Source organism: Rhinolophus sinicus, chromosome 2 (assembly GCF_057876585.1).
Source record: "Rhinolophus sinicus isolate RSI-liver-muscle chromosome 2, RSI-T2T, whole genome shotgun sequence".
Lineage (NCBI taxonomy): Eukaryota > Metazoa > Chordata > Mammalia > Chiroptera > Rhinolophidae > Rhinolophus > Rhinolophus sinicus.
The window spans coordinates 107,882,962-107,899,956 of NC_142502.1; the positions used below are offsets into that span (position 1 = coordinate 107,882,962).

The 16,995-nt window shown below is 47.4% G+C and overlaps 3 protein-coding genes across 10 annotated transcripts; 2 read left to right on the top strand and 1 right to left on the bottom strand.

Moving 5' to 3' along the window:
- Positions 1 to 652: 652 nt before the first annotated feature.
- NCR3 (natural cytotoxicity triggering receptor 3) lies at positions 653 to 3,066 on the top strand. 2 transcript variants are annotated; one of them, XM_019715625.3, is made up of 4 exons: positions 654 to 945; positions 2,204 to 2,548; positions 2,719 to 2,826; positions 2,949 to 3,066. In XM_019715625.3, exons 1-4 carry the CDS (start codon positions 903 to 905, stop codon positions 2,993 to 2,995), a joined length of 543 nt encoding a protein of 180 aa, XP_019571184.3. In that variant the 5' UTR covers positions 654 to 902; the 3' UTR covers positions 2,996 to 3,066. The 2 variants fall into 2 exon arrangements, with proteins under 2 accessions (XP_088652007.1, XP_019571184.3); XM_088795881.1 differs by lacking the exon at positions 2,949 to 3,066 and having other exon boundaries at positions 653 to 945; positions 2,719 to 2,922.
- Positions 3,067 to 3,875: 809 nt separating this feature from the next.
- LST1 (leukocyte specific transcript 1) lies at positions 3,876 to 7,678 on the bottom strand. Of its 4 annotated transcripts, none has more exons than XM_019715626.3 (4): positions 5,805 to 6,769; positions 5,604 to 5,722; positions 5,315 to 5,413; positions 3,876 to 4,387 (listed from the first exon to the last, which is right to left on the bottom strand). In XM_019715626.3, the coding sequence occupies exons 1-4, from the start codon at positions 5,830 to 5,832 to the stop codon at positions 4,238 to 4,240; spliced, it is 396 nt and encodes a 131-aa protein (XP_019571185.1). In that variant the 5' UTR covers positions 5,833 to 6,769; the 3' UTR covers positions 3,876 to 4,237. The 4 variants fall into 4 exon arrangements, with proteins under 4 accessions (XP_019571185.1, XP_019571186.3, XP_074188764.2 ...); XM_019715627.3 differs by lacking the exon at positions 5,604 to 5,722 and adding an exon at positions 4,995 to 5,017 and having other exon boundaries at positions 5,805 to 6,126; XM_074332663.2 differs by lacking the exons at positions 5,604 to 5,722; positions 5,805 to 6,769 and adding an exon at positions 6,848 to 7,678.
- A 1,066-nt stretch (positions 7,679 to 8,744) lies between these two features.
- Positions 8,745 to 11,036, top strand: LTB (lymphotoxin beta). 4 transcript variants are annotated; one of them, XM_088795879.1, is made up of 5 exons: positions 8,745 to 9,257; positions 9,677 to 9,728; positions 9,829 to 10,002; positions 10,174 to 10,260; positions 10,419 to 11,036. In XM_088795879.1, the coding sequence occupies exons 1-5, from the start codon at positions 9,096 to 9,098 to the stop codon at positions 10,856 to 10,858; spliced, it is 915 nt and encodes a 304-aa protein (XP_088652005.1). In that variant the 5' UTR covers positions 8,745 to 9,095; the 3' UTR covers positions 10,859 to 11,036. The 4 variants fall into 4 exon arrangements, with proteins under 4 accessions (XP_088652005.1, XP_019571181.1, XP_088652006.1 ...); XM_019715622.3 differs by having other exon boundaries at positions 8,761 to 9,257; positions 9,931 to 10,002; XM_088795880.1 differs by lacking the exon at positions 10,174 to 10,260 and having other exon boundaries at positions 8,761 to 9,257.
- Positions 11,037 to 16,995: the final 5,959 nt, after the last annotated feature.

Here is a 16,995-nt window from a genome sequence, read left to right on the forward strand (position 1 = left end):
CTTGGAGTTATATGTAATGCAATATGTCTTTCATTTGTGTCTGTACAAATACATTTCATGTAATGGACACTGTGATTGCTCAATAAATGTTCGTTAAATAGTGAATAAAATAATATGAGTGGATTTACCAGTGGGTGATAGATCGTGCAGGATGTTCTAGGCAAAGCAGGCCTCTGTGAGAGGTGTATTCCTTTAATGGAGATCTGATCATGAAAGAGCCGGAACTTCTCCATCCGCTGCACTCACTCTGCCAGACCTTGCAAGTCAATACAGTCTATGTTAACCCGGGTGATAGCTATGCAAATGCAGCTTGCAAACAAAGCCCCTAGCAACCCCTGTCACCACTACCAATCAGCTGGCTCGGTGAAGCCCCACAGTGATACAATTTCTTGAGCTGCCCTGGGGGAGGGCCTGATTCCAGGGGAGGGAATGGATGGAGTGGACCTGGGCACTGTTGCACCCTGGGGAGGGGAAGTAGGCGAGCTCTAGGTCCAGGAGGCTCCTGGAGGTTTCTTCTGCATAAAATGTTGGTCTTCTTGAACGTCAGAAGGTGGGGGAACCACATCCTGGTCTCACCCACCTACCCTAGCGTTTCCAGGCATGTGAGCCTCACCCTCCCTCCCAAACACTTAGGCAACCTGCCCACATGCTGCCCCCACCTCCTGGTGACCCAGATATCACCACCAGCAACAGCCTCTCTCCTCAGAGAGGCATGCATTTCATGCCCAAGGGCCCAGGCAGTTGAGGTCCTTGGCAAGTGATGTGTGAGTCCTGTGTGTCATAGAAAGCTCCCTACTCCCATCTGGTGACCAAAGGCTTGGTCACAAGCGGTGGGTCGTTTCTCCTCCACCCTCGCCTCCCTGCCCAGGGCCCCCTCGTTGTCAACTGGAACGCCCTTCGACATGGTCCGGATGCTGTTGCTCATCTTTGTCATGGTCCATCCAGGTGACAGCTTTCTCCCAGGACCCTGTGGGGTGTGGGGCTGGGAGGAGGGAGGATGGGGGAGGCTGGACATAGGTATCCCAGGGGAGCAGGCTTGGTGGGGGCTGAACATGGACCCTGAGAGGAGGGGCAAGGAGAGAGGAGAGTGGGAGCAGGTGGGACCCTCAATAAAGCCGACACCCAGGGACCCCCCTCCCCCAGTTCTCAGTTCCCTCCATGTTGTCCACTAGGGGGTCACTCTCCAGCTTCCATCCCAGGGCTCTTTTCTTCTCAGCCACCTTCCTAATAAGATCAAGTTGAAAGAACCAGTAAAATCGGTTTGAAGGAAGGAAGGGCTTCAGGGAAGGGGTCAATTTTTTTTTTAAAGGGGTTTAATTTGATGAGTTTAATAAGCCTATTAAAGCTTATTATCTGGGTCTAGATATAATTAGGAGTTTGGGAGACCTAATTAAATCTAAGATAAGTTTCTTAGCGAAACTGATTTTAATTAACAGAGAGACCTTACCTATCATATATACCCCTTAACTAAATAGAGTGTGGACTCCGGACCTGTAGCTTCAGATCAGCTGGGAACCTGGGGCAAATCCAGGCCCTACTCCAGACCTACTGGATAAAAAGCTCTGGGGAGGGGCGCAGGGATCTGTTCGAACAAAGACTCCATGTGATTCCAATGAACTTTCAAGTTTGAGAACCACTGAAATAGAATGACTGGTAAATTTCACCAACTAGAGAATTTAATCAGGGATTTTAATAATTGGTGTAATTCATCAATTTGGATTAAGTTAAATAGGGATCTCAATCAATTATAGCCATGTCTTCACCTGTAGATTTAAGTAGTTAATGTTCTTTAACAAAAAACAAAGTAGCAAGGGTGGTAGACTGTAGAACGTCATCGGTACTAAAATAATACTTGGAATAACACAATCAATGATATGAACTAGACATCCACATTTATTAATGAGTTTCAATGTCTCTGTGACAGGTTAAATTTCAGCAAGATGTTACTAGAGAATGTAGCTGGAAAATGATGGGAGAGGGTGAGGGTGAGAGTGGGTATAGGGAAGAATTTGAAAAACGATTTAATAAGCAATGTTAAGAAATGAGATTGGTGAAGAGGAAAGGATTGAATGAGGCACCCAAAGTTCTTGTCCCCCTGATTCTCCATGGTGAAGGGACAGCGGGGACGTCCTGCAAGCTCTCTTGTCTGTTTTCTTCAGACTAACTGGGGAGGTGTTTCTCTGGGTTGTCTCTCTGCCCTCAGTATCCTGTGCTCTCTGGGTGTCTCAGCCCCCTGAGGTTCGTACCCAGGAGGGCGTCACTGCCTTCCTGCCCTGTTCCTTCAATGCCAGCAGAGGGAGACTGGCCATTGGCTCCGTCACATGGTACCGGGACAATGTGGCCCCAGGGAATGAGGTGAGGAACAGGACCCCAGAGTTCAGGGGCCGCCTGGCCCCTCTTGCCTCTTCCCGCTTCCTCTGTGACCACCAGGCTGAGCTACACATCTGGGACACGCAAGGCCGTGACGCTGGAATCTACGTGTGCAGGGTGGAAGTGCTGGGCCTGGGTGTCGGGACAGGGAATGGGACTCTACTGGTGGTGGAGACAGGTGAGGTGCCCAGAGGGAAGCTGTGCCTCCTTGGCTGGAAGCCCCACCCTCCGTGGCAGTTGAGAGTCCTTCCCTGAGGCTCCCTGCCCTCTGTCCCTCCCTGAGCCCATCCTCACTTCTTCCCCAGGGTCCCAGTTACCAAGCACTTCCTTTCTACCACCCACACGCAGGACCTCCTCAGCGAGGGGCCCTCACATCCCTCCTCCTTCGGGCTGGATTCTATGCCTTCAGCTTTCTCTCTGTGGCCATGGGCAGCACCATCTATTACCAAGGCAAATGTGAGTGATGGAGCTGTGCAATGGCGGAAGAGGTGGAGGGGCAGTGAGAGAGCCCTCGAGCAGACAGAGACCAAGGAGGGGAGGCCTGCAGCGCCCAGTGACGCTGATCATCTCTCCATCAGGCCACTGTCACACGAGAAGACACTGTCACTGCTTGGATGGCTTCTGATGAGTGATTCCAGGCTCCAGTGATCCCAATGCTCATCAAGAGACCCCAATAAATCTGTCTCTGCCCCACTACTAACTTCTTATGAGTCTCTGTGTATTTCCTTCTCCATTCTCCAGATGCCCAGTATACCCCTCTCCAGGTTTCCCTGACTCTTAACTCTCCCTTCTAGTAAGTCTGGCCTGGAAAGGTCCAAGGAGGGAGCTTCCCAGCACCTGTGCTTAGAGCCTCCTCCCACCACCATCCTGGGGTTCAACAGGATGGGCCCTACCTCTTCCAGGTCCAGGAGGCTGAGGCCAGTTCTCCTGAGAAATGGGGAGTATCAAATCTGATTAGTCCTACTTGTCAATTGCCCACAAATATAATAGTCCCCCCTTATCCGAGGGGGATACGTTCCGACCCCCAGTGGACGCCTGAAACCATGAACTGTACTGAACTGTATATATAGTATGCTTTTTCCTAAACATATATACCCATGATAAAGTTTAATTTGTAAATTAGGCACAGTGAGAGATTAATAACAATAATACAAAGAGAACAATGATAACAAATGCACTGTAATAAAAGTTATATGAATATAATCTCTCTCTGTTAAAATATCTTATTGTATTCTCACCCTTCTTGTGATGATCTGAGATGATACAATGCTTATGTGATGAGATGAAGTGAGGTGAATGACGGAGGCACGGTGACATAGCATTAGACTACTGTAAGGGTGACTTGAACACAAACACTGCAATACCTTGACAGTCAATTTTATAACTGAGACGACTATTAAGTGACTAACAGGTGGGTAGCATATATAGTGTGGATAGGCTGGATAAAGGGATGAGTTATGTCCTGGGCAGGACAATAAGATTTCATTCCAATACTCAGAGAGGTGTGCAATTTAAAACTTATGAATTGTTTATTTCTGGAATTTTCTATTTAATATTTTCGGACCATGGTCGACCACGGGTAACTGAAACTACAAATAAGGTGGGCGGTGGGGTGGGCACTACATACTCTTTTCTGGCCTTCAGGGGAGCTTGGGTCCTTAAACATCCTTCTCCCACTAAATCACTACTTGACCCCAGACAAGGTGAGAGGGTAAGTCGCTTAAGTTTTGATGGTGGCCATGTTGAATGGGGGCTTGAGATAGATTGAGAAGCCTGCCTGAGACACAGAAGGCGGCAAGACCACCGACTTTACTGGATGAACCACAGGGCACCGCCCACCTAGGTTGAGGGCAGTGTCTGGGGGTGCTCAGGTGGTTTTGTTCTGGTAAATGCAGGTATAGTCGGAGTTAGGGTCTTCCTTGGAGCCTTTCCTTTCTCTGTTGCCAAGGTCAGGCCCCTCACCGCAGGGCAGCCTCTGCAGAGATGCATAGTGGAGCTCCTGCACCGATACCTGGGCCTGGGGCCAAGGGAAAAGGCACTGAAGGAAGGGATGTCACTGGAGGGGCCTCCCTCTCTCTGATCCTTTCCTGTGAGTTCTTGCCCCACCCCTACTTTCTTACCTCATTGCCTCCCAGTCTTCTAGGCTTTTTCTCCCTTCCCTCCCTTCCCCTGTCTTCCCCTCCCACCCCCACACCCCCCACCCGCCCTCAGCTCTTGTTCTTTTCTCTCTTGCCCTTTCTCTTTGTGTCTCTCACTCTCTTTCTCCCCCCTTCACTCTTATTCGCTCTGTCTTACTTTTTCTCTTGGTATCTCTCTATTTTTCCCGTGTCCCTTTCATTCTCTGATTTTCTCTCTCACTGTCTCTCATTTCTTTCTGTTTTCTGTCTTATTTCCTCTTCCTATCTCTACATCATTTCTTTCCGGTCTTATTTCCTCTTCCTATCTCTACACCATTTCTTTCCTGTCTTCTACTCTTCTCTTTCCTCTCTTTCTGCCTCTCTGATTTTCTCTGTCTTGCTTCCTCTCTCATGCTCCAGCTTTCTCTCTCTTCTCTTGCCTCCCACCATCTCAGCCTCCACTGCCTTTTGTTGCCCCATCACCCACTTCCCTGCCCCCAGACTCACAAGGCTCCTCTCCAGCTTCCTCACTGGAAGAAAAGAAGCAGCTCAGCATGGCCCACCATCGGCCTCCCAGCCCTCCTGACTCGCCCCCACCCCCAGCAGTTGGTTGTCTCCTGCTGACTTGCCTGTGGGTCCCAAGGCCAAAGCTCTGGCCTCTCTCTTTGGACATTCTCCCCTCCCCTCTCCCACCAACCCCTACCACCTTCCTCCCCAGGGTGTGTCAGGGTTGCTGGGGCTTCAGGGAAAGCAGTAGGAAAGGGTGGGGGTGGGGACAACTCAGGGCATTGCTCGTGGTGAAGGAGGGAGGTCAGGGTGGTGCTCACCTCTCCGATGGAGCCAACCCAGACAGGCAGACAGTACAACCACAACCACGAGCAGGAGCACCCCCAGCCCAAAGCCCACATACAGGTAAAGACATGACTCTGTAGGGAAAAGGGGTAGGTATTAGAGGGCCCCTGTCCCTCTTCAGCTTACCCCATCCTCCTGGTTAGTGGGGGTGTCTCAGCTCCCCTCTCCAACAGTTTTAGAGGCAGAAAAACACACTCTCAGAGATTCTTCACCCAACCGTGTTACCTCACCTCCTACCAGAGGGACTCATCCCTCATCAGTTACCTCACTCACGCTTGCGTCCTCTTGCTCCTCAGAGGCTCCTCTGCCATCCCTGCTGTCTCTGGGCCTCCCTGTGAAGTCCCTTGCCCACTTGCATGTTGGTCCTGAGAGGCCCTGCCCACCTACTCATGAACCACACATACCTCTTTTCACCCATTGCTCCCTGTGCACCCACAACTCTCCCCGTGCAGACGGTTACCTTACCCTGTACGAGCGCCTCACAAACTGCCATTAGGTTGGGGACTGAAGACTGGCCTGAAGCTGAGGAAACCTAGCCCAGGCTCTGCCAGGCTAAATGTCCTGGGGTGAGTCACGTGCCTCAAGTTCCTCATCTGTAAAGTTACAATCTTCCCAGGTTGAGGAGCCTCATTTATATCCAACCCTAGCACTTTCCATTCGTCACTGCTAATCCCCACGACAATGTAGGGTCTTGTGGTGCCCACCTCCCTGAGGAACCTGAAACTCTACCACGGACTCTATAAGTACATCTTGCCTGGAAGTGACAGAGCTGGGGTTCAAGGCCAGCTCTGTCCAGCTCCAGAGCCCATCCCCTTCCCTCTGCCCCAGACTGACCACGTGGTTCATGGGGGCCTCTCCAGCACCAGACAGTTCTAGGTTCTGGTGAGGGGCTGATGGAGGAGGAGGAGCCAGGGTCTGCAGTGCTTGTGGGGACTGGAGGGAAAGTAGGGAGAACAGCATCCAGTGCCACTTGGCAGCTGAGGCCATTCCCTCAGTCCCAGGGCAAGTGGGGAGAGGGGGATCCCTATTTGGCTGGAGTGGAGAACTGCTTCCCACAGGCAGACACTGATGGGCTGAAGTGGGGCATAGAGGGGTGTCTGGGGCCCCATCACTTCCCCTCAGGCACTTCCTGCCCTATAACCACTGGTTCCTGTTTGAGGGCAAAAGGGGGGCCCTGTCTGAATTCACCCCAGAACCGGACGTGCTGACCAGAGTCTGGAAGCTGAGACACTCCTGGGTACAAGAGGAATTTGGGGGGTGTGTGGCAGAGGGTGTGGCGCAGAAGCACGGGTGGCAGGGGGCCCAAGGTGGCCAGCACGGGCAGTGGGGGTAGAAGTGGGTTGTGCTAAGTGTGGGAGGGGGAGACGGAGGCCGGACAGGAGTCCTCGGGGCTCGGGAAACCTCAAAACCATACTCCTTTCGCTCTTCATAGCCCTACCTCGTCCTGGGCTGTGATTCCCACCCCAAGTTCCCCCCCCCCCCAGGGTCCCTGCAGTTTCCCAGCTTACCAGAGCCTCTGGCCTGCAGTAGTGGGGTGGGGGGACCAAGAGCTGCCCAGAGCTGCCTGGGTGGAGAGGTGTTGCCACCTCAGACATTCCCTCCTCTCCTCTGGCTTTAACTTCTCTCCCAACCTTGGTGCCTCCCCAGCATGGTTAGGAGAGGAAGTTAGGCTTTGAGAGTTAGGGTTATGACATCTTTCCTTGCAGACTCCTGGGACTGTAAGGCAGCCTGTCATGCCCTCAGCTCCAGCCAGCTAATGATCCCACAGTAGTGAGTGACTGCACACCTCCTCCGTGCGCCTTCGCTGATGAGCTGTTTCCCAGTTCCCCCTCACACTGCATCCACTAAGAGCTCACAAAGCCCCCTGGCTCCCACATAAGACTGGGGACTCTGGGGGATTTGGGGTGACTCACTTGGTGTTCTGGAGCTCTATCTAGCAGGGTGCTTTGCTGACTGATTAACAAACAGGAAAGTCAAAAGCAGCCAGACTAGACCTAGATAAGCCCTGCTGATAGATCTAGGATAGAAAGATGATGACAAGTTGGCACTGGGAAAGGAGGCATGGCCAATTCAGGTGGACTTCCTGCTGGAGGCAGCGTTCTGACGTTAAGCACAAAAGTAAGTAAGGGCATTGGTCTTGGCCCTCGCGACAGAGACCTGGATGAAGGCCTTTCGTGGCACTGATGGAGAGGAAGATGGGTGCTGGAGCATTGCACACCCAGTCCTTGAGGAGGGTGAAGACCGGGGAGTTAGCTCGTGTAGAGGCAAGGGATCAGGAGGATCTCTGGTGCCCCTGTCCGTATGCATTTGCATTTCCTTCTCCAAATTCAGAAACTTTCTGCTACTTCCTCTCCCTCCCCCATCTACAATGTTCCCCTTGCCCCACCATAGGACAATATTCAGTTTTTTTTACATTTATTATTAAAAAGTTTAAACATAGAAAAAATGGTACATTTTTCATTGTACACTGAACATGTCCCTAACATTTAGATTCTACAATGAACATTTTCTATATTTGCTTTATCACTTATCTATCAATCATCTCATTTTTTTTGATACCTTACAAAGTTTCAAACATCAACATGTTTCACCTGTAAACCATTTACTCCAGTTCAGTGTTTGTTTCTGCCTTTCTTTGGGGGTGGGGGGGGGGCTGAGGAAGGCAAAACGTACATGCAGTGAAATGCGTAAACCTGAAGTCAGTACTCAGTTTTTAAATTGTCTTGTGGTCAAGGCTTTGAAGCCAGACTGCCAGGGTTCAAGTCCTGACTCTGCTGCTATTGTGTGACCTTCCACAAGTTCCTTAACCTCTCTGTGTCTCTCATAGGGTTTTTGTCAGGATGACAAGAATTATGTAAAGTACGGAGATCAGTGGCAGGCACATGCTAGTGCTATTTGTATATAAGCTAAATTAGTATTACCATTATTATTATTATTATCTGAACACAAAGAGATGTCATCAAGAAGGGGAGCTAATGTATGACCACCTCCACCTTCCTCAGACTTGGTCTTTCCTCCTCTGAGCTCCTATTGCACTGTCTACCATACCATTCGTTTCAGGGATGCTGCTTGGTGTTGCTTATTCATTTGTCCTTTCTTCACTTGTTCATAAACATTTAGTCACACCTACTAAATGGATGGGGCTCATTCTGCACTCTGTACCAAGGGAGGTGATGCTCATTCCATCCCTCCTCAGGAGGCAGTAGTCTGTGGTGAGGCAGACTCCATTCAGCTGCCATCACTGTGGACCCAGCTCTGGGTCTAGGGGCGAGCACGGGAATGGAGGAGGAGATCAGTCCAGTGTAGGGATAAGTTCTTCTCAGGAACTCGGACATCCATCCCTCAAGACCCCAGTTCTTGACCTCAGGGATGTGGATGCAACCTTCTCTCTAGCACCCACCTCGGGGGTGTAGAAGGATTCAGATTGCACTGAACATCAGGAGTTCTATATTCTCGTTGCAGCTTTGCTGCCTGATTTTCTGCAATCTGGGCCTCAGTTTCCCTCCCTATTGAGCCAGGTCTCTAAAACTCCCTCCAGATCTACCCTGAGAACCTATCTCTTCACCCCAACTCCTTCCCTAGTTCAGAGAACCCAGGCATCCAGCTGCCCCGCCCCAGCTCTGGGTAAACAGGAAGCTGGGTGAGGGGAGCAGGGGTGTGTGGAAAGTCCCAGCCAGGTGTGTGCGTCTATGGGGAGGGGGTAGCCCCACCCCTGAGGTATGAAAGCCCCCCTGCCTGGGCCCTGGCTCAGTTTCCATGGGGGCACTGGGGCTGGAGGGCTGGGGGAGGAGGCCCCAGGGGAAAGGCTGCCTCCTGCTGGCTGTGGCAGGAGCCACTTCCCTGGTGACCCTGCTGCTGGCTGTGCCTATCACTGTCCTGGCTGTGCTGTCAGTGGTGCCCCAGGAGCAGGGAGGACTGGTGAGTGGCTGCAACAAGTGCCCCAGAGGGCTGTATGTTGTTCATGCTTACTTACCTCTGGCTGTGCCTAGGGTCTCCTGCCTCACCTGCTCAGCTGGCTCCTCTGCCCCCGGTGGGGATGCCTGTCTAGTGTGAGTCTTTGCTGGCTTTTTCCATGTTCCTGTGATGCTGTTGTATCCTGATGTCTCCAAGCCCCTTCCTGGGTGTCTCTCCCCTCCTCTTCCCAAGACATACTCAGGTCTCTGTCTCTATCCTCTAGTATATCTGCCTTGCCTTGTTTGCCTTCCCTTCCAAGGAGATGGGTGTTGGGCTGCGGCTGGTGGGACAAACCCCAGGCTTAGCGCTTGGGGCTACATTGGGAGGGGTGGGGTTGGCATCAGCTAAGACTGAACTCTGGCACTGTGACCCCACCCACCCAGGTAACAGGGACCACTGAGCCGGGGGCACAGGCACAGGCCCAGCAGCGATTGGGTAAGAGCAGACCGTCTCCCCTCCAGGGCTCCAGACCCTCGGGGACTCCCAGCTCCCATTCATCTGCGTCCCTAGATACTGTCCTCCTTCCTGTCTCCAGGAATCCAGGTGTCCCGTCCCTGGGCTCTGGCGCCCTGTCCTCTGAGGGGACCATGCATGGATGGCGGCCCTGACCCATTCGTGGACTCTTCGCCCCTTCCAGGGTTCCAGGAGCTGCCAGAGCAGGATGCAGAAACAGATCCCAGCCCCAAGCTCCCGGCTGCCCACCTCATAGGTAAGGATCCCATAGACCTGAATAGTCCAAGGGGGCTAGCCCACGGTTAGAGCCCCTTTGCTCTGTTATTGCATTGCTGGGTTTCCGACTCGCTTCACCACTTCTAGCCCCTAAAATGCCCACCCTTCCGCCTGTCCCGCGTTCTAGCGTCTTGCTTCCCTCCCGGAGCAGGCAAAACCCGGCCTGGATCTCCCCAGCACACCGCTCCGCACCCCACACCCAGGTTCCCTCAATCCCCAGCTCGTGCTCATTGCAGAGGTAGCACCATCATCCCACCCCACTACGGGCTCGGTTCCTGCAGGGGGTTAGAACTTCCCGCCCCCACTCCCTTCTGCCCGCCTTCCCAGGGGTCCTGGGCTTGGATCGCTCCTCTCGGGACCGGATTCCCGAGAGCCAACCCTCCCGTTTCTTCGCAGGCGCTTGGACACAGGGGCAGGGGCTGGGCTGGGAGACGAAGAAAGAAGAGGCGTTCCTGAGAAGCGGGACACAGTTCTCCCGCGCGGAGGGGCTAGCCCTCCCGCGGGACGGCCTCTATTACCTCTACTGTCACGTCGGCTACCGAGGCCGGGCGCCCCCTGCGGACGGGGACCCCCTCGGCCGCTCGGTCACGCTGCGCAGCCGGCTGTACCGGGCGGGGGGCGCCTATGGACCCGGGACTCCGGAGCTGCTGCTCGAGGGCGCCGAGACGGTGAGCCCAGCCTTGGACCCGGCCCGGAGGCTCTGGTATACGAGCGTGGGGTTCGGCGGCCTGGTGCAGCTCCGGAGGGGCGAGAGGGTGTACGTCAACATCAGTCACCCGGATATGGTGGACTACAGGAGAGGGAAGACCTTCTTTGGGGCTGTGATGGTGGGGTGATAGCCGCCCCGTGTCCCGGGGAAAACGACTGCCTGGTGGGAGTGTGTGAATCAGCCCAGATATTGGGGACCCAGATACCAGGGACCCTGAGACCGTGGGAAAATGTAGGAGACTGTTTGGAAACTGATTTTGAGCCTGATGAAAATAAAGAATGAGAAGTTGTAGTGTTGCCAATACAGATGCTGAGATGCTAACATGTCTTCATTCAGGGTGGGTACACAAGTGATGGTTAAATATTTTCTGTGTTTTTCTGGTTGCTTGAAACAATTCATAACGCTTCGTATGGCATCTGATCCCTGGGATGGGGGTCTGTGGGTCCCACCCACTCTCGGCCTCTGACCTGCCTTTTCCCAGCATTGGCCCAGTTGGAGGGTAGAAGGAAGGGGATCTCCTAAACCCCAAAGCATGTCCAAGCATCCTGCTTCTTAGAGCCACATGGTCCCCACCACACTTCACTTTTCTCTTGGGTCCCTCCCACCAGAGAGAGAGGTTATTACATGGAAGGCAAGCGCCACTCAGAAAGGCCCAGCCGCAGAATAACCCTGAATATGGCTAAGGAATGAAGCACTAAAGGGCCCAGAACTTCTCCCCTGCTGGTTACCTGAATGCCCGTTTAGCCACTACGCCATAGTCAACTCTTCTCCAAGGAGCAAGAACCACAGCTCATGGGGTGTGAAGGGAAGAGGCTGAAGGGAGAGCTGGGAGGGTGTTTGAGAGAAAGGGATGCGGTGAGGATGGTGTCTGACGACGCCATGGAGAACCTGGGGAGGAGGACAGGAGGAAAATCTGATGCCACCTGTCCCTGTGGAGTGGGGAGGGGGGGCTGGGGGGGTGCATGGAAAGTTCTCACTCCTCTTTCATATTTCAGGTCCCCTTCCCATAAATGGGCAAGTGTGGGGGCCTTGGGGTGAGTAACAGCAGCCCTCTCACCCCATGACTTACTTTCAGCCCCGCTGGAGGAGGCAGAGGAGAACCCAAGGCCCTATCTAGGTCACTCCAGTGGGTCACCCCACCCCTGCGGTACCCCGCATGGTTTTCCCCAGCCTTGTGTCAACTCCACTTTATTTATTCACTCTATTCTTCATTTCCCCTTTTACTCAGGATTTTCTCTTAGAAAACATTGTAGATCAAACAAAATGTTTTAAAGTCCCTCAAAGCCAAGGCGGCAATGCTTTCCTTGGGTCTATCATGCCCCTTGAAGGGGGGATATGGGCTAGAGACATGCTTGCCATAGATGACTTTATAGTCAGCTCAATATTTGTGCCAATTTTTACATTGAAGCATTAAGAAATGACCAATTAAGACATTATTTTTATATGTCAGTTTTAGAAACCAGTTTCGGGGTGGCCGGTTTGCTCAGTGGTTGGAGCACATTGCTTATAACACCAAGGTTGCTGGCTTGAGTCCCACATGGGCCAGTGAGCTGTGCCCTCCACAACCAGATTGAAAACGACTTGACTTGGAGCTGAGTTGCGCCCCCCACAACTAGACTGAAAAATGACGACACCCTGGAAAAACACATTGTTCTCCAATATTCCCCAATTAAAAAAAAAAAAAAAAAAAAAAGGAAAGCAGTCTCAGTGTTGAGAAAAGTTCGGTTCAGTTAAACAGTTGTCTCTCATTTCAGGAGGTAGTAATGCAGATGGCTTCCAAAGTTAGGCCTATGGTGCCAACAATCAGGTACTTAATAAGGGGCATCTCTATGGAAACAAGAGAAAAACAACGGTTAGTGGTTGAAACAGAACTATAATCCCAGTTTCTGAGTTCTGAAGGCAGCCAGTCAAGAAGATTTCGAAATTTCTGGCTTGAAGATCTTCAGATGGAGTGAAGGTCGACAGTGACAGTCTGATAGTCTCCTGGTTTTCCATTTGAATGCCTCTGGTGATTTTTTTTTCAGCAACAAGTACAAAGATTGTCTTTATATAAGCTGTTGTGATTTCTCTGAAGTTTATATCAAGTTGTTCCACTTTGGCTTGTGTGGTTTTGGGAAAAGGGCAGTTGTCAATGATTACGAGTCAAAGGATGGGAGAAAAATTGAAAGTGTTAGTTTGGAGAGCCATAGCTAGATATTAGAGTAAACTAGAAGGATTCAGGATCCAGTCCAGTTTACAGGTATGAACAAAACCTCAAAAAATGATGAACAGCACTAGAATCTAATATCCAAAAAGGTGTATTACTGAAACATAATTTTTCTCTCTGAAATCACCCTCATTTTTACCAAAGATTAATTTTTACCAAATTAATACTAATTTGTTTGCTAAATAAATCTGGTTTTAATCAAGTTGGCCTGTTATTTACATAGGAACAGTAAGAACAGTAAGTACCCATAGAGGCTTTTTAAAATCTGGTTTGCTGGAGTTTTTCATAAGGAGTCTTCAGATTGAACTTAAAAGGCCTCTTGAGGCCAGAAAAGTCAAGGCAAGGACTTGGCCATCGAACATGGCCTGCAATACCTATAGATTTGGATGAGTTGCTGTCTTCTTGAGGTCCCCCTAATGCTTGAGGTTTTGCACCTGTCAAGAAGTGACCTTCTTTACTCACCTGAGAACCCGGTAAGCAAAGTCTCAGGCTGATAAATCCAATGGTTTTACTGGCTTCCATAAGTCAATCTGGATTCCTTAATGCTGTCTACTCATACCTGAGTCTCTGCATGTCTCTCTGAAATACGACATTTCAGTGAAAGCCTTGGTGGCATAACCAGTTTCCAACTGTGTGCTGCTACAAGGAGAACAGATTCTTATTAACTTACGCAAATAACAATTTTGCCATGAAAATAAGAATACTCATTGAGAGTTTTGAATTCTGGAGGGATCAAGTAGGAAGTAAAAGGTAAATGTGTCAATTCTGCTTATAAAGGTGTAGTTTACCAAATTGCTCTGAGGCATAACTAGCCTGAGAGACAAGGTTTCCTTATATCTGGAAAAATAAAAGATGAAAGAACCAGCAATATTTCAAATAAAAAGTCCTAAAAATTGTAATCCTCATCAGTTCATTCAGTCCCATGTTATTAATTCTTGTTGATTTTGCGTTTTTTTTTAGTTTTTTTTTTTTTTTTTTAAGGAGGGCAGAGCTCAAAGTGGCCCATGTGGGATCTAACCAACAACTTTGGTGTTAGGAACACTGTTCTCTAACCAACTGAGCTAACCGGCCGTCCTGCTTTTGCTTTTTATTAACAGTTTATGAATCCAGATTTTCCTTAGAGTTCTGCAAATGCTCATCCAATTCAAAGGTATAATCTGGAAGTTTATCAGAATCCTGTATTTCAGAGTGTCAGAGTCCTCTCCCTGAATCTCTCTGAAGATGAAACATATTTGCAAAAAAATATCAGAGTAAGACCATGATTCTGTAAATGACAAAGACTTAAAATGACATGGTTAAAGATATGATTACAATGCAATTGACAAAGAAATTTGTTTTTCTCTGCAACACACAACATTTAAAAATAACTAGAATTGCAATTGAAAACATATTAGGACATTGCAGATTCTTAGCATCTTAATATAATTTTTAGAACATTTATCTTAATAATAATATATACATACAAGTGTAACATTATTTCTTATTTGATAATGCTTCCCATGTAATTTTAGCATCTCAAATAGGCCTAATTAGTTTATTTTCCCCATTTTATAAAGAAAGAGAGAGAGAGAGAGAGAGATGTCCTTTGAAATGTTTCAGGGATCCTTCTTAAAAATCTCAAAGTTATTTTTAGGTTAAGAAAAATACTCTATTTAATTTTTGAATTTTGGGAAGTTTATCACAAATATCAAAAGTTTTAAAACAATTGGTCAAATAGGATCATAGGTCACTGTGAAATGAAACTTCATTATCTATTTAATCATGGTGACAATGAAAGACTTCACAGGCAAATACAGAAAGTTAGATAATTGTAAGTAAAATTTAGCTCTTTTAATATTAGGAAGACTATTTAACTAAGCATTAAAAAACCTGATGATACAGAGGACAGGAAATAATTTTAATAAAACACAAAATCTTTGCTTTCCCTTTATAATCTCTTATTAAGAACATACCAATAGTATAGAAAAATTTTGTCCTTTTAACAGAGAGAGAAAACTAAATTCTAATTTTGTATCAGCTTACTTTTGATATTTCAATTCATTTACTTAATTAAATTCATTTTAATCTTATTTAGCTTGACTGCACATAAAATTTCTTTCTCGAGATTCCTTTTTCACAAAACTTTTACAACTTTCCTTGTCCCTTAGTTTGTCTCTTTTAGTTCAGAAATAACCAACTTATTTGAGGACAAACCATTTTCTTTTAATTTCCTCAAAAATTAATTTCCATACCTTATATGTTTCTTACTGAAAGCACATTATTTTCTTCCATATTAATTAGAATTCTTAATCCTTAGAAACCTTAATTTCTAATGGCAACTAAAAAGTAAGCAATTAGCATTCTTTAGAGTGGCAAATTTATGAATCTATTTCATAACCTCTAGAAACATAAGTTCTTTTACTGGCAAATGTATTTCATAATTTTTAGAAACATATGCTTCCTCAATAAAGTATGAAACATATTCATTAACAGATTCAAATTTATCTTTTACTTTCTCTGTAATAAGAAGCCAAAAGTAGATAAACTTAGACTTATTTAACAATTAATGTTTCAGTATTTTATCTTATTTGGAAATGATCTAGATATTCAATGAATTCAACTTGACTCATCATTTAACTTGGCAACAGGATAAGGTTTAAAGTTACGAAAAGATTTTGAGAAACTAAGTAGACATCATAAAACATACATATTGCTGAAAAGTTCACCTAAAAACTTTTTACCCATCTATATCTAATTATTTTACTTGTTCTAAATAATTATGTTTAGGGTACCTATGAAAATTTCATTATACAAGGTTATTTTTCTTGCTGACAAACTTTGTAACAGATAACATGAACTTATTTGACTAATAAACCCAGGTAGAATAAAAGTATTATACATAAATCTGATAACTCTAAAGATATGCCTATTTAACCAAACCAAACTTAAACCAGCTTTAATATGAAATATGTGTCATAGATCACGTGATCCTGAAAAAGCATTTGGGTTCGTTTCTATTACATTTTTGAGAATTTTAATGCAATCACTAAATTTTTTTAAGCCAATTGAAATAGAGCTCTTTTCCAAATTAGGAATACCATCCAGAGGTGGAAAATACCACACAATATGAACACAGAGAGATGCAAACAGAGACCTGATCATTTCGTTTTTAAAATTTCAACCGTGAGACTGTACAGAAAGCAAAACCCCACTAATTTATACCAATTGGAATAAGTTAAGTTTATTCATTTAGATGTCTAAGTCTTTTTCTTATTCATATTTATAGATAAGACAATTAAGTTTTGTATTTGGCAAGAAGCCTTGGAACCAGAGTAGCAGTTTGTGCTTTAAAAAAAACCCTCATTCCGCCCCCCCGCCCCGCCCCCCCGCCCCGCCCCCTGCCTCAACTTTTTTTCTTCACGTTTAGGAATTGAGGATGGTAAAAGATAGGTAGGCACTGAACTGCTTCTAGAGCTGGATTTCTGGTTACACAGATTTGTAAGATAAGGGCAGTTGCTCTCAATTCCCCAAAGAATTGGGTTGTAACTTAAGTGACATTACAGGTTGATCTACCCATCCAACTGCATGTTCCTAATTTGCTTCTTTCCTTTTGGGTACATAGTTTCATTTTAGTTTAGGGGAGGAGGCTTTTAAAAAATTTCCATCAGGCTTTGAATCTTTAGTTTCCAATTTTGCCAAATTTCTGATTATAGTCATTAAATTCTTTGAAATGTCAGGTTTCAGGGGAGAAACCGTAAGAAATTTTAAAGCACCTGCTCAGATGGCCAAAGTTTCTTTTAGGATCCTTTTAGAGCTATTTTTAAAGTCAGTTTGTCTTTTAGAAGCTTCTGCATATCAATAAAAAAAATGCATTCTAATAGCTCCAAGAGGTTTGGAATTCTCTCTTTAAGGGAGGGTCTTTGAGGTGGACTTAAAGTGTTCCATTAGTAGCCATTAGAGTTTTAAATTATTTTGCTAAGTTGGTCTATTTTGTGACAAAAAGGCACAAGAGAAGGGACCAAACTGTTAGCATATATATAACTAGCTAGAGTCCCTGAGGAAGGAACTTTATGGGAACT

Bases quoted from the DNA above. Each gene is read 5' to 3' on its own strand.
- NCR3 (XM_019715625.3), top strand. From the start codon at position 903: ATGGTCCGGATGCTGTTGCTCATCTTTGTCATGGTCCATCCAG. The intron at 2,549-2,718 runs GTGAGGTGCCCA...ACCCACACGCAG, and splicing joins TCTACTGGTGGTGGAGACAG to GACCTCCTCAGCGAGGGGCC. The intron at 2,827-2,948 runs GTGAGTGATGGA...TCTCTCCATCAG, and splicing joins CATCTATTACCAAGGCAAAT to GCCACTGTCACACGAGAAGA.
- LTB (XM_088795879.1), top strand. From the start codon at position 9,096: ATGGGGGCACTGGGGCTGGAGGGCTGGGGGAGGAGGCCCCAGGGGAAA. The intron at 9,729-9,828 runs GTAAGAGCAGAC...TCCTGTCTCCAG, and splicing joins ACAGGCCCAGCAGCGATTGG to GAATCCAGGTGTCCCGTCCC. The intron at 10,261-10,418 runs GTAGCACCATCA...GTTTCTTCGCAG, and splicing joins AGCTCGTGCTCATTGCAGAG to GCGCTTGGACACAGGGGCAG.
- LST1 (XM_019715626.3), bottom strand. From the start codon at position 5,832: ATGGCAGTTTGTGAGGCGCTCGTACAGG. The intron at 5,414-5,603 runs GTAACTGATGAG...TTTTCCCTACAG, and splicing joins AGGACGCAAGCGTGAGTGAG to AGTCATGTCTTTACCTGTAT. The intron at 4,388-5,314 runs GTGAGCACCACC...CCTTGGCCCCAG, and splicing joins GGGTTGGCTCCATCGGAGAG to GCCCAGGTATCGGTGCAGGA.